Source organism: Dermacentor variabilis, chromosome 4, assembly GCF_050947875.1.
Source record: "Dermacentor variabilis isolate Ectoservices chromosome 4, ASM5094787v1, whole genome shotgun sequence".
NCBI lineage: Eukaryota > Metazoa > Arthropoda > Arachnida > Ixodida > Ixodidae > Dermacentor > Dermacentor variabilis.
This window is the reverse complement of record NC_134571.1, coordinates 80,830,190-80,855,944: the sequence shown is the minus strand read 5'-3', so window position 1 is coordinate 80,855,944 and position 25,755 is coordinate 80,830,190. Positions and strand designations below refer to the sequence as shown.

At 46.2% G+C, this 25,755-nt stretch overlaps 1 protein-coding gene across 3 annotated transcripts in view; it reads left to right on the top strand.

Moving 5' to 3' along the window:
- LOC142579412 (guanylate cyclase soluble subunit beta-1-like) overlaps positions 1-11,241 on the top strand; it is a 99,333-nt gene extending 88,092 nt beyond the window's left edge. For all 3 annotated transcript variants that reach the window (XM_075689564.1, XM_075689566.1, XM_075689565.1), the window contains 3 exons: positions 4,425-4,579; positions 6,596-6,815; positions 10,009-11,241. In XM_075689564.1, coding sequence (XP_075545679.1) covers positions 4,425-4,579; positions 6,596-6,815; positions 10,009-10,758 — 1,125 coding nt within the window. In that variant the 3' untranslated portion in view covers positions 10,759-11,241. The remainder of the gene's footprint in view (positions 1-4,424; positions 4,580-6,595; positions 6,816-10,008) is intronic.
- The last annotated feature ends 14,514 nt before the right edge of the window (positions 11,242-25,755 follow it).

Here is a 25,755-nt window from a genome sequence, read left to right as displayed (position 1 = left end):
CCAAGCTAGAAATCAAGAAAAGGGGTATTCCGCGATTTCGTTGTGCAAAGAAATCAGCGAAAAATACAAATGGTGTTACGTACCGATTCCTCAACTTGTCGGTTACTGAGTTATAGATGCACTAGACGTTTTTCTTTTTCATTCGCCAATAAACATATTGTTCGACTTTAGCAAAACTTGAGAAAGCGAGCGAGACAGAAAAAAACATTGTATCAGACACGCTGCGAACAATCGACGCGATAAGATATCTTGTTGTTTCAAATCTTTTGATTCCGATCGTTAAGTTCAGGCTTGGTGCATATCCCAGTGTAACTATCAATTTAACTAGCTCCTCGGAAGGTTCAGCGCGAGTGTGTAAAAACGAAAATATAATGGTTAGCGTTGCAAGCAGGAGTGACTTGTTTAAAAAGCGAAGAACAAACAAAGGGAGCTTTTGGAGTACGCAAACATTTATTCGTCCTCGGTGCTCTTCTTGGCCGCCGTGCCATGAATGAGAGAGATCCCATCTGACATGCTATCCAGAACAGTGAGCGCTCCACGAAAGCGTTCCGAGACGACAGCGCATTGCAGAACGTTTTTACAGCCGCAGCCCACAACACATTTCTTTCTTCTTGTCCCCAGTGGTCGTAAAAGACGGAAGGCAGATCGCCATTTAGGCCTCTGTGAAACGGTTACAAAAAAACACCACCAAGTACCTCTGCAGTAGACAATTTCCCGGTGTTGTCTTTTGGGACCGGCTAGACTTCCATCACCATTACCTTCCATCAACCTTCTGAATATACCATACACTATTGTGCCACTACGCTCGTTCTTCTAAGCACTGAAAATTCACTTCGAAATAATCCGTTTAATCGGCAAGCATCCGTTAATCCGTTATTCGGCCGTTGAGATGACAGCACTTATGGCAATTCCACTGGCATAGCCAGTGGAATTACCTCATTTAATTTTTCACGATGCCATTGCGTGCTGCGCAGGTTCATGCATGCACTGTCGACAAAATTTATAGTTGCTTAAGATAAAACGGCATGTGACTGTGAGTTCGACGTCTAACTGATGCGAGGTTTGCCAGCAAGCCCATCAAAAGTACATTGCTCTTTGATAGTGCTAGTTCACTAGCGGTTACCTAAACACATTGAGCAATATGCCGTGGTGAAGCACCGCTTATCATTAGTTCTGGCGGCCATATTTTATTGAAAACAACACTACAATAAACATTTCGCACTCCTTTCCAAGGTATTACTAGTTCAGCATAGAAATGTAAATCTAGGAGACAAGAAGCATTTCAGCAGTTCGCTCCAGTTGTAGAGAACCAAGGAAAGGCCGGGAGGTTAACCATGGTGACACCCGCTTGACTAGCCTAGACGAGGGGGAAAGGAAAAGAAAGAAAATAAGGAAGAAGAGGAGTGTGTGCGCACACCGGCTAGTGAGCTTTCATTCCCGTATAATCGCGAGAGCGTGCTAGAAGTAGAAGTCTGCTGCCACGATCCCAGAATTACTATTCATAATTTAACTTACTCAAGTTTAAGTATATCCCTTTTTTTTTAACATTCCTATCAACGCAAGGCTTACCATAGTATTGATCAATACTTCATCTCATGTATTCATAGTTTATTTTACATCTTGGATTATTTGTTTTCCTTTCTTTTTTCGAGTTATTTATTTATTAACCAATTTATTTTATTTTATGTATTGAGTCATATTACCACCCGATTCGTGGCCTATCCCCCTCAGTGGGTTTGTGCCATTGCCTGAGGCTTCATCATCATCATCATCATCATTATTGCTTCCGAGAGTGGCGTATCGTCTAAGCGGCTGAGAGTTGTGCGCAGAGTATTCCGATGAGAGTCGTAGGATGGACGCGGGCATTATAGGTGCAATTGCGTGCGTCATGCGGCATTGTTCACCATTTCAATGAAGAATGAATAAGCGTCCGTGAATCCAACGCCTAACCACAGGTGGCAGACTAAAATTGTTTCACGATGCCAGAGCCCGGGTGGCTGGCAAAATCGCATGTCGGAGTCTAGGGAATACAATCGCGAGTTGGTGAACTCCGTTGAGTTCTAATGTCGAAAGGTGATTGAACGAGCTAGTGAGCAAAGTTGCTATGCTGCGTCAGTTCTCGACAGCGGTATTGGGACGCACTGAGCTTGCTGGTGAGCCGAGCACATGGCTTGGTGCGCCCTGTCGTAGTGGCTCGGCAACCACTGAAATATAACATCACTGCCAGAGTTCAACACTCCGTGGGGAGCATGCTCAATGTCGTATACTGGCTGCACACGAAAGCTTAACGCATTGTAAACCTATAGTTTGTAGGAAAGCCATCGAATCGCAAAAAAATTGGCGTCGATGAGGCGGTTGTTGAAGAACATAATTGACATCACCCTAAAAAACTGGGATTTCTGCTCCCTTCGATCTCACGCCATGGGAAAGTTTCTTGTAGAGCTATTGGAACTGATGGAAACGTGCAGTTGCAGTGTTATTGCAATGCGTATTGGCGAGGCATCAATGTGAAGCGAAGAATAAAACGCATGCGCAGGCAGGCACACAAACTCGCGCGCACGCACGCACGCACGCACGCACGCACGCACGCACGCACGCACGCACGCACGCACGCACACACACACACACACACACACACACACCCACACACACACACACACACACGCACACACACGCACACACACACGCACGCGCGCGCTCGAGCACACACACATACGCACGCACAAACATACACACGCACGCGCAAACATATACGCGCACATACGTGCACACACGCACACGCACGCAGATGCACCCACATAAGCACACATACGCGCACACACACACGCACATGCACACGCACAGGCACGCACAAACGCGCGTGAACGTGCACGCGACCGCTGGCGACGGGCAATTTCGGGTGGAGCGCCGTAAGGTGCCACTGCAACATGTGCCTTCTATAGTCGAAGGCCCTTACAGCAATGCTATGGGTGCAGTAGCGTGCTGTGCTACCCTTGCCACGGCGTGAGCCTCCTCGCTGCCCTGAATGTTGACGTGAGAGGGGAGCTAGTGCAGTGACAGCTTCAAGCCACTCTAAACATGGCAGCGAATCTTTTCAGCCATTAGGGCAACGCCAAGGCCAGTGGTCTCCGGTGTTTGAAGACCTAGAAGCGTCAGTCGTGAGTGACAAAGGATCACGACCTGAGGATGCGGGAAGTCTTCCGCTAGCAGTTCCACAGCCAGATGCAGCGAGGGAGTTTGCCGCGAAAGGCAGCCGGCACACCCCCGAGCGCAGAAGGGCCGGGATCACGCAGGCGGCTGTGTCCAGTCCAGAGTCCGGATGGATGGAGCCGTATGTGTAGACGTAGTTATGTCCATTGATCCGGTCCTGCAGCAGGAACGCTGGCGCCTGGTGCAGGTCGCAGGATGGGGACCGCCTTTTCATGAGGCCCTCCAACTAGCAGACACCTACAATGGGTGATGGTACGGAGGTGGCGAGATGGCTAGCGTGGGAAGACGGCCGACCGACATTACACAAGCAATGAAACAACCCTTGGATGTATTATTTTTGGCCTTTGTAGCCTGAAAATAGTTGAGCTGTAAGGTAACATCGTGCCATCGTGCAATGTCGTACTCCTTTTTGTAGTGTCACAGATTTCTCTTCATCATAACATACTAAACGTGGCGTGAAACCACGGTCTTGCACATTTTTTCTACATTCTAGTTTTTCGTTCCATTATTTCAGTACTATGTCTTAGCTGGCTAGGTCTACGTACTTGTCACTTAAGATTGCGCCCAACCTCGCCTCATTAACCAGCTTATCAGACTGAACAACTTAACTCAGATCCAGAGTCACAATGAGAAGACGTGGTCTCTCCATCACCGAACAAAATGCTGCCATTGAAGCAACTTCTTTTTCCCCCTCCAACGCCATCGCCGCGGTAGTCATGGCCATGGTAGTCACGGTGGTGATAAAACATCAGGGTTACTTTAGCTTTTAGAGTGGATTTGGACATTTTCTCTAGGTCTATTGCATTCACAAAACAGCGGCTAACCACCGGCTGATAGAACGTTCGGCTTTCGCTAATGCGGAATGTAGCCATGACACGTTACGCTAAGAAGCTGGAGATCGTTTCGTGAAAAGAGTGCCTAACCTGGTTGTTGCAGCTACACTACTTCTTCTCAACATATGAAATAAGCACTCAATATTCTCTCTCAAAGCACTGGGAGCATTAAAAAAAGTGCGTGATGTTTGTCACAGTACCTGAGGGCAACATGACAGGCGTAGTACAGCAAATTTCTCGCACCTAAGCTGTCCTATACCTAAAAGCTTCGCAGTCACATCCCTTTCACCACTGTTTTACTGAAACTATGCGTGTGTGAACAATGATTCCTCTGTATGCTCTTGCCATATTTCTGTAGCTTTCTTTCCCCTGTTCTTGCAGATGCGGATCGGTATTCACACTGGCTATGCGACGGCCGGCGTAGTTGGGATGACAATGCCTCGCTACTGTCTGTTCGGGAATACAGTCACGCTGGCGAACAAGACGGAGAGCCTGTCCAAGCCATCCAGAGTAAACGTTACCGAGGTGGCCAGGAGGTGCGGGAATGAGACCGACATTTACCATAGCTGGTTCACTAGTCAGTATCACCGCCGGAGAGCAAACATCAGACCTTTCCAATGAGAACTTCCTGCGGGGGGCCATACTGCCCTTTAGAGTGCTGTGAATACGTTTGAGCCTCCCATCCCTCCACCCCAAAACTCATTCTAGAAACTGCAGCTCGCGCCTTGGAACTCACACGCAACAGTCCAGAGAGGAGGTGCTATCTCTCCCCGATGGAAAGCTCTAATTGCTTAAGTGCATTAGATGTCAAGAGCTGCAGCTACTATGTGTTGAGGAAATGACGCCACGTCAAAAACTTGGTGAAACTGAAAGACGCTTTCTAGGCCAGCTTCTATCGGAATTCATGCTAAATTAAAGCTATGATGAAATGCTACAGCGGGATCCAATAAGTGCCTTGTGCTATATCAATTTTCATGTGCTTCGTGGAAGTGTTTCATCAGTTTGCTTGCAACAGTGAGCCTGACAAGCGAGAGTTAACTCTAGAGAGAGAGAGAGAGAGAGAGCGGAGAAAGGAAAGCCGGGGAGGGTAACCAGACAGACTACCAGTTCGCAACCCTACACTGGCAGAAGAAGATAAAGTGGCGGGAAGAGAGAAAGAATGTGGCAGAGAGAACACTATTTGCAAGGTCTTCATTTGCAAGCCTTTGGCTTAGCCACTCCATTTAGGCAAATTAGTGTAAGCGTTACATGTGCGGCAACGGGTAACGGTAGATTACCATGGTACCACAATCGGCGGCTTCCTCTTTTTTCTTTACCTCGTTATCTTGGCCAATTCTCCCCCTGAACTAGCGACTTGTGCTCCCACTCACCAGTTCTTTTTTTTTTTTACACCACCACTCGCCATAACTTTTTCGCGTTACACTGAAAGGAAATGATGGTTAGGGTTCTCTCACGAGGATGTGCTCCCGTGAAGGTGCCCACGTCTGGTAACATGTACTCTATGCTATGTGTAATAACGCAGTTGCTGCAAGAGTGGTCATTCTGCGGCGGTACATCTGCCCTGTTTCTGCACTTTCATATGTGAGGTTCGCATGCCTGCACAGGCACAAGATAAATAAAAGGCGCTCGTGAAATGGTTCTAAGAAACATATTGTAGGTACGTGGAAATAACTTCCGCATCCATTGCTGTTCAATGTCTCCTTGCGTGAGGCATTCATTGCTCAAGAAGGCTTGTAGAGGCTACGAACGCATTTGGGGCCGCAGAAAACATCTGCTTTGTAGTGCTTAGTCATACTTGTAATTTAGCGGCATGGACGCCAAAAGTGCCACTCAGCCATTTCGTCATGTGAATGTATACGCAGCAAATATCAGCAGTAACACAAGTCCTGAAACCTTGTACATGCCAGCAGAAACGGACAACAACCACAACGCTTCACTTCCAGTAAACGAGCCAGCGCCTAAATATTGCCGAGAAAGCACCTGTAAACAAGCACTTTCCAATAGGTGGCGCAAACTCAACACCGAGTGCAGTGCCCTTCCGACTGGAAAAGAAAAGAACTAAATCGGTTAATGAAGGGGAAGGCTAGTCGGATGCCCTTTATATTGTTCGCGGGCACTTTTGAAAAGACACTTCACGCAGGAAAAAAAGTACATGACAGCATAAATTACGGCACGACTAACAGAGCACCTTCTAATAAGGTCAACTGATAGTCTGTGGTCGTGGTGTACGGCGCCTCGTTCTTGAATTGTAATATCCTTTTCCTAAAGGCAAGTCGACAAAGTTAAATGAATTAGAGATCATCTGCCTAACTTTAAGCAAGTGAACGTCTTGCAGAGCTGACATCCAGCCGTACGCTAGACTTCTGCCACCGCGTTGCTGGTAGACGACTGGCTTGAAAACCGTTCGAGGTCTGATGAGTGTTAAGGCGGGGATAGAAAGCGGTAAATAATAGACACCGCTTATATGGCACCGATGGCAGCGTAGCGCTTTCTCCTCGGCTTTAATGCGTTTTAGTCTTCTGAGCAATCTGTTCTTGTGCGTCCACCTGCAGCCACCTGACGAAAAAGGACTACGTGTTCGAGGACAATCTGGACGTGGGGGACTTTCCTCTCCGCTGTTACTTGGTGGACATGGCATCGAGGCCAAGCGCCGAAGCGCAACCGGCCGCTGCGGGACAGCAGCCGGCCGACGACAGCATGTTCCTCTCTCCCTCCTCCTCACCTGTGCGTCGCGCCTCCGCCATCCCATCTCCGTGCCTGGAAGCAGATGAGGTACTCAAACGCTTCCCGCTAAGACGTTGAGTGCAGTACGTTGAATTGCTAGAGTTGGTACGGGATTCATTTCTCTGTAACGCATCGCGAACGAACAGTGAAACGTGAAAGACGCACAGAAAATGACTGTACGAGGGCTGACTAACGAATGATCATTTATTCAGGCTGACACGCAGGGATTTCACGTGGCGCATGCGTCAAGCACACGTCCTTGCGCATAAAACGAGCGTTTTCTCAATTACACCAGTATTTGTTAATCGGCGCTGGTATTGCGGTGTTTCTTTTTCGTGAGACATTTCTGTGTCGTTCCTTTGCTCGCGCTATGTTAAAGAAACGAATGTTGCCTCGTAGTGCGATTGTGTAAACCTCCTGATCATATATATTCGCGGGTTCGAATCCCGGCCTCGACGGCCGCATTTCGATGGGGGCGAAATGCGAAAACACCCGTGTACTTAGATTCGGGTGCACGTTAAGGAACCCCAGGTGGTCGCAATTTCCGGAGTCTTCCACTGCGGCGTGCCTCATAATCAGAAAGTGGTTTTGGCACGTAAAACCCCATAATTTAATTTTTTTTGGTCATATATATAGTGGGGCGTCCACCACAACGGCTCGGTGACTGTGACGCCGCGCTGCTGAGCATGAGGTGGCGGTTTCAATTGCCGGCCACGGTGCCCCACGCCGAGAGAAGCAGAATGCAAGACAGCGACTGCACCGATCCATTGGGTTTCTAATCCGTTTAGTGCGACAGCAGCGCTCTCAACACAGGGGGGGGGGGGGGGAAAAGAAGAAAAACCCAAGTTGGTGAATGTTCCTCCGCAGCCTTACGTTACGGCATCAACCGTAACCCACTGTCCAGTTTCGAGATTTTCGAACAGACAATGTTTACATACTGGGCAGTCCACTGAGATTTTTTCTAGCACAGAAGCCAACAGAATAAAAAGTACACACACTTAAGTTTGAAGTACGGTACGTTCTATGTGAAGAACGAGATAAGGGATGCTGGTAATTATAAGAGCTTTTTCTTTGCGCCTTATTACACACTCGTGATAAATAAGGCGCGTAACAAAATAAGTATAAGTTGTTAAGAAATAATAAAATTATATTCCTAGATGCCTTTGGAAACAAAGCAACGTAGCGGCGACTCCCCGCAATATTCACTCCTTTCTTCACTTCACCCCCAGTGTTGTCAGATGCTTTTAATTTGACTGTAACCACTACCGCAACGCGAATCATGGTAACCACATAGCAGCAAGTTCTGCAGTTCGTATGTAGTTATATAACAGCTATCATTTTGACAGTAACATTTAGATGTAACAGATAACGGTAATATCTTACAGCTGACAGAGCTAGAGGAGGAGACGGTGCAATGCCTATTTCTCAAAGTGTATGCCCGCTAAAATTATGCTACGAAACACTGTATTTACGACAGAGGTGCCTAAAGCAGACGCGAGCCGAAAACGGCGCAGTTATACATGACGGTAACGTGCGAATCTTAAAAATGCTCAATGCAGAAGTCACGTTTTCTTCCGCCACGCGGAAGACAATTTCTAGGCTGGTATTGTACGCCTTGCCTGGTGTCGTATATTTACTGTAAGAATTATATACGGAAGGAGATCCACCGCACTCAAAAGCTGCGGCTTCAGTAACTTAACTCGTTGTGATTACTTGCTGGAGCAATAACTGCGTGCTATAAAACGAATCATACGTCTACATTTAGAGCGCTTGTCCACTGTGCAGAAATGCATAACAGCAGGCGCATTACGTCACCCTCGTGTTTTAACTTTCCTTTCATTTAAAAAGCCGTGGAGGGGCAACAGCGATGCTCAGTTCTAAACACTGCCTAATGCCTTCTAACCATAGATTGCGTTGAACTGGAAAATGCACTTGCAGCAGTGAATCTGTGTGCAGGGGGCTTAGCCTTTAAATCCAAAGCCGTGTCATAGGTTCTGCAATGCCTCTGCTTTTGATGCTATAGACATTCTACATATAGCGGCAGTGCTATAACTCACTAAATTGTTTGCTTCCGTGCAGCAACAGTGAGATGGCATGGGCTTTCGTCATGTCTCCACCTAAACATCACTAGAAAAAACATCTTTGCGAAGTACTATTCTATGTTACCATATAATTACAGCGCTTTGATCGTTTGCAAGATCATTCGCACTGGCAAATCTGTAACTATGGGGCGCGTTCTTATTTGTGATAAACAGTTTTTTTGTCAAGATCAGTGTGTCACCGACGGATTACAACATTATTCGCGATGGTTTCAGCTTCTTGTGACGTTGTAACTTGTAACCATCATTTCGTAACCGACACTACAGACTGAGGTCCATGTTTCAAACTGAGACAAACTTTCTCAGAACACACGCGGAAAAACATGCACTCTTCGTTATTATAGGCAAAATTATACGCCTCTGTCTCGGTCTACGTATACGAAAAAATATAACGTTTTTGTCATTATAGCAGATCTATGAAAGGCAGTGAGAGTACCAGATCGTCCCATGATCATCGAAAACTGTTCAGACAATTCTAAATGATCATCGATGCTGGATTTTACTGCGAGATGACGTTTTATAGAGCTGAGGCAACTGCCACTACCGCCGCGTTTTCAGTGCAGATATTCTTTTAGATTATCATCTCCCTCCTTCCGTTGCTTAAATAACTGATGCTGTCGTTTTCAAGAAAGCCATGTTTGAAGCTTTCTGTGTGCGAAAAATAAAGCAACAACGTAACCCACTCCTTCATGTAACGTCCTTGGGCCTTTCGGTTACTGATATAAATAAATAAATAAATAAATAAATAAATAAATAAATAAATAAATAAATAAATAAATAAATAAATAAATAAATAAATAAATAAATCGATAAATAAATAAATAAATAAATACGAATAAATAACATTGTGTATATTCCTTCGGGATACAGAAACGTCCTTTGGTGTTTTTATTTTACTTTACTCACAAAGATAATGTTTCATTCACACTTTACCGAACAAAATCTACGCTGTGTGGAATAGTATAGCTCTGTATAGCACTCAATAGCACTGTATAGCACCAGCATCATTCAATTAGAGCCGTAATAAACCATACAGAAGAGCTGCCTCTTAAAAACGGCCATTCACAACTCGTTCAAACTGCATTGGATGTTTCAACCCTTTGAACATTAAGTCACATTTATTTATTTACTTTCTTTCGCAGATTGGCATGTTCATCAACAGTAGCCTGCCTGCGAGAAGTCCAGAGTCAGAAGCAGCGACAGCCGTCAACGCAAAACGGAACGATGCTGAGCCCCTGTTCAAACCTCGCAAGAACAACCTCACTTCCTGTCCACTTCAGGCGGGAAAATCCGACGAGAGGCGCACTACAATTGCGCAGAGCGCCGCGTCCGCGCCGCTAGTGGCGACCAACGCGACTACAGAAATCGTCAGCGCCCGAGAGAACGCGTCTGCAGATTTCTTAGCCAACAGCACCGCCGACAGTCACGAGCCGCCCCCCGCCTGCATAGATGGGCACGACCACGTGACAAAAGGCGCTGGTGGCGGGAAGGCTTCGTTCCTGGGCATCAGATGGAAGCTGTCGCAGCCGAACAAGATGAAGAAACCCAAGAGCTGCGACTCCACTCACTCCGCGTCGTCACACCGGGACGATCAGGAAGATCTAAGCGGCGAAAGTGGAGGAGCTGCTGGAGGAGCGGCCGTGCGCTTCTTGGAGAGCCCCGAGCCCAAGTCGGGCCGGCTGCAGTGCCCCTTCTTCCGGTTCCGGGCCAAGAACGTGGGAATCGAAGAAGGCTTCGCTCAGGCGGGCAGTGGCAAGACCGTGCCTATGGCGTTGGCTGCCACTGGCACCGGGGCAGGGATTGGCACCGGACAAACGGAAACCACGCCTTCCAGAAGAGCCGATGGACGCAAGAAGGACAAGTTTTGGTCTCGGGTGATATTTCCCTCTTGAAGACACATGTCGCAGCGCACAGCGGCGAGCGTCCTCTGTCCTCTGGTGAACGACACAGCGAGACTACAAGGCATCCCTTGCAGCTCGTGAAACCCTATAGCCTCTGCCAGCCCCAACGAGCACCGGCCTGTTTTTTGCAAGGAACACACGGACACTCCCACGAAGAGGGAATGCACTATTTTGGGTTTTATATATAGCCGCACACTGTATGAGAGCGAAACCCATCCGCAGGGCCTCGTCCCCAGTTTTCGGGCCACGGACCCCGACGACACATGAGCACCGACGGTTTCAAAACAAGACGGCAACGAGCGAAGGAGCCGACGTATCTCCTTCGCTCATCTTTAATAGATTTTTTTTGGTTGTCATATCTTATCTCTGCTTCATTTTGTGAAGCCACCTCGCCACCTGAAAGCCTGTAAGAAAACGCGACTACCACAGCCCTCACCTTGTGTTTCCTCAGCTTGCGCCCAAATAAAAAGCGGACATATTGTGAAAGCTAACTGTCTTACCTCATATATAAAAGTTAATTTTTTTTATTTTCTATGAGAACATATGTCGTCTGGGACCAGGTGAGGAGGAGGACGGTGTTGTTGACTGCTGGTAGATCTATAGCCTTGCAGGATTTGACTGCAGGCACTACGCGCAAGCGCCATCTTTCAGGACTGCTTGCGCGACAAAATATATAGGTATGCCGTCCCCATTCACAAACTAAGCGGGAGATGAACGAACAAGACGACGTGCAGAGAGAGGTGCAACTGGGCGTAAATCCGCAGCTTGTGTGGCACAGAGCGCGCGGTGCCGCCTACCGGGCCCCCATCCGTGTTCTCTGAACATACCGCCCGGAAATTAGTCTGATAGACCCTCGCCAATAGCACGCAAAATCTACATCACCTCGGATCTTCAGGATAAACCCGTACACCTCCCTTCCTGTATGACCAGTGTGCTCGCTGAAGCACTATGTTGCCCACACTATAGCGTGCCTATAGCCCCGGCCTAAAATATATATTTCCGTTCTGTAGACAGTGCAGTGAGAGAAATGATCCATAGAAAGGTAGGGAAGTTAACCAGAAGTAGTTCCGGTTCGCTACCCTGCACGTGGGGAAGGGGTTATGTGGATTAAACGAGAAAAAGAGTGAAAGCTGAGAGAGAGAGAAACACGGACGAGCAAAGAGAAAGTGACCATGTCGCATTTAAAGTCTATCACGAAGTCTCGTAGGCCACAGGAAACTTAGTAGCGTGACTAAAGCCTGCTGTACGGAGCTTCCTTTGGAGCACTGGCATAGAAATTTTAGTTCTGATAGGATGCTCCCAGAGAAGCATGCGAATGCGAAAGTCCAACCAATTTCACGCTACGGGAATGAGAAGTTGTAGAACTAGTTGTGCTCGGGGTGGCACCAAACAGAAACGTTATCGGAGAATAAAACTGCTCCGTTTTCTTGGCTTCGACATTTCTCGCTTGTTTAACACGAATATTATGTGACCTTGTAGCGCATAATATTGAAATTGATATAACAATCGACGGAAGTTGCTTTCACGTTCACCTGAGGTCCGCCTGCTGAAAAAACTCCCAGCACGGTGAATCGTCGTGTCGTGACGGTGGCTACGTAGCTCCGAGTGCCCAACGGTGTCCGATTGATTCAGACGTAGTGCGGTGACGTATTGCACTGGTGCCGTCAACTGGCGATGGTGTGTGAGCCTGTCAGGAAATGTTTTCATTCCAGAACTTACCACACAAAATAATCTACGATGCATTTCTTGCCCTTATAAACCTGAAAACACCCATAGAGCACATTCAGAAAGCGCTGCAGATTTTCCTATAAAATTCGGTGACTGACTTGCTCATTAGTAAATTAGATTGCCGCTAATTTATAGTTCCGTTGATAATTTTAGCCGTTGTCGGAGCTCAGTAGGGTTGGCAAAGTTATCGGGAAGAAAGGACTGAGCTGTTCGGCGAAACGTACATCCGGAGATTTGAATTACAACACGTGCTGTATTACAACACTGCCGGTGCGCTACAGTGCACAGCACATCAACGCCTTTTTTCTTACTACGCGACAGTCGCAACATAGCAAGCTACAAACACGCTGAATTTATAAGAGTGTAAAGCGCACAGGTGTGTCCGAGAAGCTTTAATTAAAATATTTCAATAAAGCAAGCTCGAGCGTCGTAATTACCTGTACTTTATATAATGTGTATAATTTAACTGGAGACTTCGCATACTTCATTCTCTTTTTGTGCGTCATGCCAATTTTTGTATCGTGCTTTATCATGGGAATTGTTCGAGCGTGTAGCACGCGGCAGTATACCCATGGGGGTGACGCGCCGGAGATTTATGAGGGTGCCGATTTCAAGAAAAAAAAAAGAGGTACGGGTGGCCGAGTCGTGATGGACGTTCCTTTGATCGCACTGTCGGGCCGTCGCGGCGTATCCGCATGGCCGCGTGCGCAAAGCTGCATTTCCATCTCGGTCGCTTTCAGTCGGACGATTTCTCACCGTTTTTCTTGCTTCGTTTTCAGTCCACTGCAGGAGCTATCACTGGCGCCTTGCTTCGGGCCTTGAAACAAAAGAAGGCTTCATGGAGCCAACAGAAAATTCTACTCGTTCAAAGGAAGCCCTTGACCTTTGCAGCCAAGCATTTGTTTGCTTGGCTGCAAAAAATGCATTTGTTTGCTTGGCTGCAAAAAATGCGCGGACGTCGTCCGCGCATTTTTTTTTTCTGTCGCCATTTCTACTTTTTTGTATCCTGTATATCGTCCCGCCTGTTTTATTTGACTGGTAATGTATCGCGAAGAGTAGCTTAAAGGCAATTTCTTTGCCGTCTAAATGATGAAAATCAAGAAGATAAGTAGTAATCCACTGTCTCAAGTATATCAACTCTCTGGTAATCACAAGCATTGAAGAACACAACATGCGAATTGCCGCCCCTGCAACAGATGTATGCAAGCGAGGGTACCTTTATTCTTTTTTATTCCGCTTTTGGAATTGCTTTCCTATATCTTCCCAAGCCGACTTGCGCTAGACTGTCAGTGCTGCGAATGAACTTGCGCCAGCGTAGCCGGGCACGCGAAATTGCGACATGTTCTTCTCAGCTCTCTCTCTAGACAGCCTCAGACATTCAGCAGCAGCGTCGCTCAGCAGCAGCATGTATATAAACAACTTAGGTCATACTGAGAGCGGACACTCATATGAGTGTTGCGAGTCTTATTTGACTGATTTAGTAAAGCTTAACTGTACACCGTCCAGAGGACACAAATTGCTGCAGCATACCTCGTAAGGCAAACGCTTTGTTATCGAAGTTTAGTAGCACAGCTGATGAAAAATCTATGAAAAGACGCAAAAAATATAAAAGGAAAATGATATAACCACGATGCTAGTTAACTCACCAACACCATTAAATTGTGTATGCCAAGCCCATAGCACTGTGTTTCGTAACTTTCTGCCTCGATTACTTTCCGGAACATTTGCTAGCACACAGTGAAAATAATCCATCGTTCGCTACCCTTTGACAAGAATCCCATGTTTACGAAAGTGCTATCTGAGCCAAGTGAAAGGTAATCGCACAATGATAATAGTAATAAGGACATATCTGGAGTCCTTGCTGGAACTTCGGCACAAAAGCAAAGGGCTTATATATATATATGTATATATATATATATGTATATATATATATATATATATATATATATATATATATATATATATATATAATTTTTTTGCATTGTAACAAGTGCACCGCTATGGTCAACCATAACAAGCCACGTGCAACGCACTGCCCATTGTACAAACTGCGCTGCCTTTCTGGAACTTCATTATTCAACTGTGTTCCATGTGACGTCACTGTCACCCCCTTTTTAGGTCGTTTTGAAGCAAGAGCAGTAAGGTAACACGCTGTAGCCAAACGTTCGAAGCGGTTCTATCCCGGTTTGATGAAAACGACAATCGAAACTCGCCAATGAAAATTAACTTTCACGATAGTAGTCTTTTGCTTCCATTTCGTCTTCTCACATCTCCTTAAGCTATCGTCTGCACGCGACTGATGCCCTGGAACGACTGACATGCAGATCGTTCAACATTAGTGTGGTCTGTCGAAGCGAAGACAGCGAAGCTCAGCAGGAAATACGAAACACTCGAGGCAGTGCAATGCCGAGACTGCCGCGACGGTGCTTTGATAGGCGTAGAGGTGATATGAAATGCAAGTCACTGAAAGCCGATATCGTTAACATTGGAGGTACGCACTCTTTTGCACACGCCGGCAACATGGCGAGCCGAAGCGAACTTAGGCGCGGCCTCCAGCTTGTCAATGCGCGTCTTATCACGCCGCTTCCTTCGACGTGCAGCCGTACCTGGCCACGCATTTGCGCTTTATCCTGCCTTTTCCCCATTTCACCGCAACGCGCCCAGGCCTCGTTTTAATCGAGAAAATTGGCCGTGCCACAACCACCGTCTCTGGGTTATGTACTCACGACGAAGAGGGCGAAGGAGAGTGCATGTTCGCGCTGCGTTGCCTCTCCTTGCTGAACGATGGCCGACGCGAGATCAAGAGAACCTGACGGCGATGAAAAGAGAACGGCAGCGAGCGCACAAACCGGGTGTCGCGCCGCTCGGAACGGTGCGTAATGACAGCAGATTCATGCGGGGCTGCGGGTAAGTAAATCATTGGAAGTTTGCTCGTTCCGAGCGAGCAGAGAATGCTGGAGTTTCTTTTCTCGTTCGCAAATATTCGGAGTGGTTCAGGGAGCGTGTACTCATCATCTTTTTACCGACCCTTATATGCGAACTTGTGCCTGCATTGTCGGCGGGCATTTGGATTTCGATTTATTTGATCGTGTTGTGACACTTAGCATCTTTTGTATCTGGATTCTTACAGCGTTTGACTGTCTAATGAATGTGCAGAAGTCATAATAAAGAAATGAGCAAATAAGAACCAATGAAAGGCTCGGAATTCGCGCCTGTAGGGCCGTATTCGCGAAGCTTTTCGTTCGTACGGGCCTTTTTGCAGCTGATTGGCTGCTTTTTCAAATGTGTCAGTTATCAAAGTAGCGAGGTTGGAGTGTATCTTTTCCGTTTATTTTCTTCTTTTTTGTCGATAGTGCTAGTTACGCTTGCGCAGACCACCTTACCGCCTTCCCCCTCATATCTGATTTTACTACAATTCAAAACCCTGCATGAGAGCGTCAGGATTAAGCCAGGTGTGCCATTAGTCTTAGCTTGCGGCACAGTTCTAGCGGAGCCATCCGTCACATTGTGCAAAAGCAGCCACGCTTAGAGCAGTAGTGATAATGCCACTTGGGCTTCCAAGCGAACTAATTACGTGCAATTACGTACAAAAGATATTGTTCGACTGGGAAGAAAAGTAAAAAAAAGCAAGTAGGAAGCACCGGCGACGCCCCTCTGCTCATGGTGCCCATAATTTATCTGAACTGCGAACTCGACTAAAGCACGACATCAAGAAGGCAAGGGACTATTATCAAAATTCCAAGTGATAGGAAATGCGCCAGAATTACTCCAATACCCAAAAAAGGTGATCCATCCATTGTTGCCTCTTTAGGCCGATTTCTCTTCTCCGTACTTGTGCCAAAGTATTCGAACACATTATTTTCAAACGTTTTCAGCTTACTTAAAGATAATAAAATATTTCGATAGTCGCCAGCATGGTTTCCGACGAGCAGTTTCTACGAAAACGCAACTACTAGAGAGCATTCACAACTTTGCCGCAGCGTTGGATAAATATGGTCAGGTTGACATTATATTCATCGACTTCGAGAAAGCTTTTGACCGTGTATCGCATCCTAAACTTCTATTGAAACTGAGACCTCTACTTAAAAACGATTCCCTGCTTGCATGGATCGCAGCATACTTGTCTTTTAGGCAGCAATCAGTGTCCACCGACGATGTCAGTTCAGATTCTGCCTACGTTCATTCAGGTATCCCCCAAGGTTCTGTTCTTGGGCCTTTATTCTTTTTGATCTTCATAAACGACATTGCTCAAGACATGCGGGTAAAAATCCGCTAATTTGCGGGCGATGGCATCCTATATAACGAAATCGACAGTTCTGATGACCAGGTTTCTCTTAACAAATCTTTAGCCCAGATTACAAATTTGTGTACTTCGTGGCAGATGCAAATAAACCACAGCAAAACGGTAGCAATGAGACTTACGCGTAAGATGAATCCACTCACTTTCACTTATAGTATCAACGGTAACAATCTGTCTGTAGTTTCAAGTTACAAATACCTAGGGTAACTATTCCATCTGATCTTCGATGGGATGATCACGTCGCACACATACACGAGAAAGCCATGAGGCAACTAGTCTACTTGCGGCGGACACTTCCCAAGGCTTCAAGCGATGTAAAACTATTGGCCTATAAAACGTATATAAGGCCAACACTGGAATACGCTGAGGCAGTATGGGATCCGCACACGAAGACAAATATAAGGAAACTAGAAAACATTCAACGAAAGGCAGCTAGATTCACTTTTAATTCGTACAGCAGCAAATAGAGCAGCGCCAACTGCCCTATCAATTTCTGCAAATCTAGAATCCCTACAAACAAGACGGTACCGCGAAAGGCTAAAAACATTCTACATGATATACCATGATAATCTTGGAATCGACAAAAGCACGTACTTGAAACCTCTTACGCAGCGGCCCGCTCGTTCTTTCCATTAAAAAATAAGTTTGCGAAATTTATTGCAGAACTAACACTTCCAAAAATTATTTCTTCCCCTGTACCATCCGCGATTGGAATCGTTTGCCCAGAGAAGTAATCGAGAGCTGTTCTGTTGCCGCTTTCACTGCCGCACTTCAAAATGTGAAATGATAGTGTCTTATCACCAATGGTCTAGTAACGTTTCATGAAAGCGTCGCTCTTATCTCCCGCTTTTCTGTATTTTGATGTTTTTATAGTTATGTTTTCTTTATATTGTGCATGGCATTGACATGTCTAACGCATCGAACCAAATGCTTTATTCTTGTTTTCTTCACATTACCAATTGCTGAGTAATGCTCTTGTCTAATATGTCTTGATGTGTGTTCATATATCTACTATTTTACCATTTGAAATTATATAATTCAGTGCCGTACTTGACACACCAGTCGCTTTTCTCCAGTTCCATTTGTTTGTATGTGTGCTCTTTTTATTGTTCAGGTACATTTGTGCCGAAGTGTAACCCACTCCTGCTTAAGGCCTGGAATTCAGGTTAGCAGTACTTAATAAATAACAAGTAAATAAAATTCCTAATATCCGCGCAGAGTGACCCAAGCGGTAACAACGACATTAAAGTTGCACGTTATGCATGTGGCTCAACTGCGGAGCAGACCAAACCCGACAAGTTTCGTCGATCGAGGCCACCTGCGCAGGGAATAGTCTCCAGACCACCCTCCTATATGCACTCTGCCACATGCGTCTAGCGACACACGGAGACGTGGTAGAGGCATGAATTTAGCTGTCATTAGGAATACAGGAAAAATAATTAGGCTAACGAACAGGCGGAAGGGAAAGCGTGAGCTCGCAAAATCGATATCGCGGTCGAGTCAAGATTGGTGATGTGTCCAAAACACTGCCGCAACCACGACTTATATAACGACGTATTGGCTCACTCTCAACTCTCTGCGAGCTTTGCCGAAATGGGACATGCACGGATGGAAAAGATGAGTAGACGAGGAGCGTGGTGAAGTTTCGAAAGTACGGAGCAAGAAAGAAGCACTTTAATAAGCAAGTGCTTTGCCAGTAACAGTTCGCCAACGTCACTTCCTCTTCTCCTCGCTCAACCGTTACGACTTCATGCTTCTACCGGCGGTACTCACCAACAGCGGCACCAAGCGGCGAACTCATGCACAGCTGAGATACAAGAAAAGTCTGGGTTTACTTAGGCTTCCTTGGACTTACTTGGGCAGCAGCAATGATTGGCTGGGCGCCCCTCGTTTAGCTCGTCACACCTGGCGTTCAGTCCGTCTCAGTATATTCGTTCACGTATCGCCAGGGTAAGATGGACCCTTTTGTTTTTGTTTAGTATGCAATTCGGATGATCAATCAATCGAGATGTCATTAACTTTAAACAGCGAGTATGTTGATACTGAGTTATATTTTATATGTTTATTGCAGCGAGGCTGCGTATGGCTAGCCGACTCATCCATTCGTCTGTGCCTCTGTCGGTCACCCGTACGCCGAAAACTCCTGCGGTGGAACCCCATGCGCATAAGCGAAAAAGGAAAGGAGAGAGGCGCGTGATTAGCCAACACTTCTTAGATAGCCCAAGGCATGTTTACTCATATACATGACGTCACGCTATTTCGGCAGAAATTTCCATTGACAAGGCTAGCGTGATGGACGCGCTGACGTCAAAATCACTGTTTCTCATTCGGGAGCGTCCCCATTAGTTTCTATGGCAGTCGGGCTAGCTAACATGACGTCATGGGTCACAGTGAATAGGTCTTGTGCTGTCTAGGTGGTGTTGGAGTCAATGCGCCAGTGGTGACCGTCGTTGCAGAGCGAGCTCGCAGCAGTTTCTCTCCGGCTCCGAAATGGGTAGGCCACGTGTTATACATACTCCTCAGAAGCAGGCAGCTCTCGATCAGGCCGCGAGCAGAACCGGGAACGAGATCGTCTACGCCGTGCCGGCGCTGCCGCCCGCGCACAAGAACAGGCTCGTTCATTTGAATGCAAGCAGCAACGGCGTACCAAGGATCCGGCAGCTTACCAAGCCATCATTTAGTGAACCATCAGGATTAATTCCCAGATGGTTAACCAGCTTCGCTGGTTAACCATCTGTACGGAGTGCTTGGCGATGATTTCTTTTATTGGTGAACTTATGTACACATACTGCACGTCTATCTTGTTATTGCAGCAGTACTCATATGGTAGAAGTAATAATATAAAAAAGGACGTGTAAAAGACAATGCCATGCGGAGGCATGGCTTGAGAAAAAAACGAAACGTCATGTCAACGCTTTAAGGATAGGACACCGGCTTCCTTCAATCATCTTAGGACTTTAAAATGAGCTGCATTGCATTGAATCGCAGCTTCGAAGGTGAAGTAAGATAATGTAACAAAATATATCGCGTATGTTTCACCGACCTTTCTGCATACAAAGACAAATACTAGACCCAAGGACCGCAAATATACCAGGAGTTTCCAATATGTTTTCCTAAACGTTGAGCTGATTGGAGAAAACAACAGGTATATTTCTTCGATCGTGTCAGTCGGCCTTTTACTTCGAGAGCAATTATTTGGACACTCCTTGCTCATTGATGCCGTCGGTGTCACTGTGAAGTTCCGTATAAAGTCTAAGTGCGATACGATCGCGGCCACGCGCCCGATGCTGTAGGTGCGAGGGAAAGCGTGCGAAGGTGAGCCAAGAAGGATGCATGGTGGCTTGATCTCGGGCGTTAAAGGGAACAGGGCGGGCAGGATTGCATCTGTTCTCGCACCCAGTCGTGGCTGGAGAGGAGACGTGTGCGCCTCTTCCACGTGTGTGGAGACGAGGGGGGGGGAGACAAGTTAACGCGCTTTTTTTTTTTCACTACGGCCGCGGCTGTGCGTGGCGCAGCTGAGTGCGGCCGCGTGCGCCTTATCCTAAAGATAATCTTAGATGGGTACAAATGTAGGCAAACCGAGGTAGCTGATGCTTTCGTGTTCGCTGTCTTATCTTACGCCTATAATGTTCGCGTTGAAGCGAGAGGCACCTTCGAAGGGCAATTCGCTCGCCGCTGCTGCCGCTCTATTACGCTATAGTTCTGACAGCGAGCTGTCCAAAGTCTTTGAGTGTGATGTGTTCGTGTTCGCCTGTGCGCGCGTGATATCGTGCTCATTAACTTAGCAAGCGAATGTTTACAGCAGTTTATGCGGCTGATTAAACTACTGACCTTCCTTCGTAAAGCTATCCAATAATTTGCTATAACAATCATTGCTTCGCCTTTCTGGCAAAACGGCGACTTGTTTGCTTCACAACGCGCGTCATGTGGGAGCGATGCGTTATCAGCACGTTCCACCGTTGTTAGGAGATACCTTCTCGCTACACCTAAGTAAAGCGTGCGTCAATGTACAAGCTGAGCGCTGCGCTGCAAGCCTTCTTAACGGCGCCTTTCTTGGTTTCTCTTATATACTGATGCCTCCAGGCAAATGCGCTATAGGCCATGCACAGCTATTCAACATGCGTGTGAATCTCAAGAAAAAAATATTTTCATCGGCTTGTTGCGTAAGCTCATGGAGTCGCGTTTTGAAGTTATTGTCAGTGTGGTAGTAAAATGGCTTTTACGAAACATTCGCATGTAGGCCCTGACACCGCCCAGCCTAGCGGTGTTCGGTTGGGAACCATTGATGCAGGGCAAGGAAAATTATTTGCAGACCATTCGCAATTTCTTTCTTTTGCGGAAGTAAGAAAACAAACAAGCATACGCTGCAAATAATAAGAAATGCTTCTGGTCATGCTGAGGTATAAAATTTGCAGATTATATTAAGTCAGTGTTATTGACTGCATCACATCGTTGGTGTCGTCCTGGGTAAGACCCTTTTCTTAGTTCGCTAGCATGCTTCACCACATTACACATTTGCCGAACATTAATGGCGGCATCTGTCATGTTTAAATGAAGGAAGACAAAGTGTCAGCTTGGAATCTTAGCACTTAGTTGATGCGTATAGTTTTCCTTTCTACACTGTGGAACGGATAAAACGCACCAACAAACATAGCTGTCGAAATTAAGAAACTACTATGATGCCAGGTAAGCTGTCCTGCGCAAACTTGAGCTTCACCATTGCAAAAACGGCCTATTATTTAAAGATGGCCGATTGCGAAAACAGTATTTTAGCACTGGGTGAGTGTGGCTGAAGTCGTAGGCGTTATTGTTTAATCAATTACAGCTACAGAAGAGGAGTACGTGCGCTGTGAGGCTCTTCATCCAGTACATAGGTGCAAAGTGCGTAATATGTTATCAAAATAGGTGGCCACATCTAAATGGTCAGGAAAATCAAAGTATGGTCGATTATCTAAATACGATCACCTTAAAAATACCTCAGTTTCATCGCTGATACATTCAGTATACCTGCGCTCGTAAAATATGAACCTACATGAAGCCAGGCCGACGTGGATGCTTCGCCGCGAGATGAAGTTAGTGGGATGTCTCGACGCCCTTAGCCTGACGAGAAACGTACTCAGTTTGACTTCAGGTACGCCTTTGTTTTTTTATTTGTTAAACAAAAGCTTCGTGAACTCACAATTAACAATGGCAGACTCTCACAAGGTGACTGAGTCCACAGCATATACGCGTTAGTTTGTTATTACACAGCAATCGTTCTGTGTTCTTGCATATTCACTATAATGCTTATCATAAACAATGGCTACAGTATTTTCCTTTCTTCTTCGTTGTCGTTGCTGTTGCGGCTTTTGAACATTTAGGAAGTGTCAAAACTCTTACCTTCGAAATCCGAGGATTGCACAGTTTTTTGTACAGGAGTGTATTTCGCTCTAACAAGCGCATTGGTGTGTATAGAGTAATGCAATGATTTCTCTCGTTATTTCTGCGCGTTATTTTCCTTCGTGAAAGCGTCCTCTGCGACAAACGCACTTCACACGACAACCATAGCCACTTTTGAATATAGAACGTCGTCTCGAGTGTTGTGCGCGCCAGGCACTGTTGAAACCTCAAAACTTCTGTAAGGCCCTTCCAGGCTTTCTCTATGCCTGAGTGCCGGAACTGACATCTCATTTAAGCGTTTCGCGTTGGCAAGGAAGCGCCTTTTCACAAGAGTGCTTGGTACAAGAGATCCTTTCTCCGTGCGGCGACTCGTTATAATGTTTCGGAGGTGAACGTGTGTTTCAAGCGAGATGAGAACCCCTGTCTCGGCTACCTGCACAGTACACCGCAGTCGTATCACAGGAGTATTCATTTCATGAGAGCGTTTCGAAAATTAGCTTGAATAAATGTCGATTTATTTTCGCGGAAATTATAGTTGCGTTCAGTACAGGTTTTTCAGAGCCTGCAAGTTGAATAATTTGAAATTTCGAGAATTTAAAGAGCACGCAATGTAAAGAGCAGAACGAAGTATCACGAAGTATCACGTGACTAGAAGAGCAAGTACCTGTCAATAACTTAGGGTTCAGTGGACTGTGTGCGCGATTTTTTTTATTTCTCCGTTTTGCTCTGATCACGGGCAATGGTTGACCTCTTGATCCAAAACTTTGGGAAGCAGTTGACAATGACCAGAGATGCTAGCAATGTCGAATGCCACTCTAGATGCCCAGCTACGGCTGAGAACAGGCTTTTCAAGTTTCTACAGTGAGGAATGCTGTTTCCGTGTCAAAAAAATATAGTTTTTGCTTCTTTATTCATGGCATAAAAATGCAAAAGCAGAGGCGGACGTTGTCCTTCGACAGACAGACCGACCGACAGGTCGGTCGGTGAATCGTAGTCCTAATCTTTTACGCTACGTATCCACTCATCTACTATGTCTTATTATTATTATTATTATTATTATTATTATTATTATTATTATTATTATTATTATTATTATTATTATTATTATTATTATTATTATTATTATTATTATTATTATTATTATTATTATTGCGAAGGACTCTTTTCCCAGAGTCACTTTCATCTTTTGAGCTGGGAAACACCACGGCAAGAGGAGGTCCTATAGAAAGTTGGCAACACAAGCGCTGAATAACAATGTTGTTAGAAAGCACCTGTGGTTTCGAGTTTTTGTCACTCCTTCTCTTTCCGCGATGTTCCCCGGTTCAAAATCATGCAGCATCAACTAGCCCAGTGTCGCACACTGCTACAGTGCTTTGCGTCGTCGTCGGTTGTCGTCCATTATTGTAGCTTTCACGCCAAGCCCGCATTCGAGCGCTGCAGCCGGTTATGAGCAGGTCTTTTGCCATGACGACATACCTTCTCTCCTCTTGTATACATGGGATGGCGCCTCTAGCTCGATTTTGTGCGCCGTTTATAACGAAACATCTATGACTTTCACAGGCCCTTTGGCCCTTTGCTATGAGCTTGTGGGTAGGAAGGTTCCTGTTCGGGTTCGCTTGGGGCATCTTCAATAAAAAAAAACGTTACCCGTCCTATGACCGGCCTTGAACGAACGTCGCCAGATGCAGGCCGCAGGCTCATGCTGGTAGGAATCACCAACAGCCTTACCTATCCTTCAACCGTGCAAGCTAGTAGTTTGAAATTCTTGGCATTCCAAGCAGACCAAAACACGGCAATACAAGCGGTGGCATCGCAGCAGTTTGTTTCCGGGACTCTTTGGAATCGTGATTTTGTCACTTACAGGTTGGTTTTCACACGTAATTGCCCAGTAGCAGTCGTTTTATGTCAGGGAGGATAAAATAGATGACTGCTGAAGCTCCGTAGATCCTTGGTACCAGGATGCCGTCTACCACGGTCGAGAAGAGAAGCGCATGTCACCATAAGAGAAGCGCATGTCACACAGAGAAGCGCATGTCACCATAAACCGCGCAAATTAAGCGGCGCCATCTACCGACGCTAGAGCCTTGTCCTCGTAAATACATGCAGAAGAGCCTTCCATGTCGAAAGCGGGCTCAAATTCCTCCCCACCCCCGAATGTAATCGGGACTTCTGGCATCTCTTTTCATTTTCGTCTTGTCTTTCTCTCGTACTGTTTTAATTAAAGTTTTCTTTTTTTATATAGCTCGCATTACTACGGCTTTCACCTTCTTTTTTTCTTATTTCTGCATCTTGGCGATGCCTTTCCCCTTTGCGTCGAATTCTCCCTCTCAGAAACTCTGGGCGCAGCAGCCGCAGGATAATGCCCTTGTCAAAGGCATATGAATGCAAACGGAATTCAATTTCGAGCGCTGGTCTCGTAGCTCCCACTGCCCCCGATTTTCCATTTTTCTCGGGATCTGTCCCGACCAGTTGCTCAACCCTCATTGCTCAGAAATTTATATCCATCTGTTGACCCTAGACCTACTTTTCATTTTTCGTGCGCCGCAAAGTCTACCTCTACCCTCACCCCACCAACACATTGGCGATGTCACTGCCGTTAGAGAAAATAAAATAAGAAGCCAGTTCTTTAGGGCGAGAAACAAAACGTGTTCATTGGTCAGAATAGTATTCATCTGAGCTACTTGGTTCATGGCTAAGGCGAGTTTAACAATCAAATGGCATACACGAGACAAAATAGAGGCAAGGACATCGGTCGCATGACGACGCAAGGACGCCCAGTAACATTATTTTTCAAAGCGCCTTGAGTTAACAAAAATAGTGCTTAAGATTCCTATGCACATTCCAGGGGACTCTGTACAGCAACTTGTTACGTGCCCCCTTTTATTTTCACCGGTGCTGCGTGCATGAAATCAGAAAAGAAAAAGATGGGTCGAGGATCTGAATACAATACCGCTGCACCAACCCTGTGCACAGTTGGTAGAGTCAGCACAGACTGATCTAGATATAGTTGGTGAAACGTATGATACTAAATGTAAACTTGAAAAGCAAAATAAATCCAGGCAAAAAATGTGAAAAAAAAAACAAGAGCCTTAGGCCGGAAGCGGCCCAGAAAAGGCGAAATAACCGTTGCAACACATGCTGGCCACCGCCGTCGGAAACTGCCTGTCTACACCAGCACGCGGTCCGGGTTCGTGACATTTATACGAAGCAAGCTCTAGATTGTGGCAGAGCTGCTCTTAATGCGTGGCACGTCGCGCACTTGGCCCTGATTAAAAAAGTGACTGCCCCTTGTGGGGCACCAGCTGGTGCCCTCTACTGCACGCTGATTGCTACGTCATAAAAGTGGGCGTTGTCTCCGCGTTGCGCCAACTCCGCCGTCACACCTCGCTGCTATTTAAGTGAGCCTAACCCATGACCAGAGTTTATTTGACTTCGCCGAGGTTATTCGACTCATTATGTCGCAACATATGCCCTGCAAAGGCGATAAAGTGACGTCCGAACAAAGAGAGCAGGAACTCCAGAAAAACAATGTGGAGGATAATAAGGTTAATTAAGTGCCTAGCAAAATGATGATTACTACC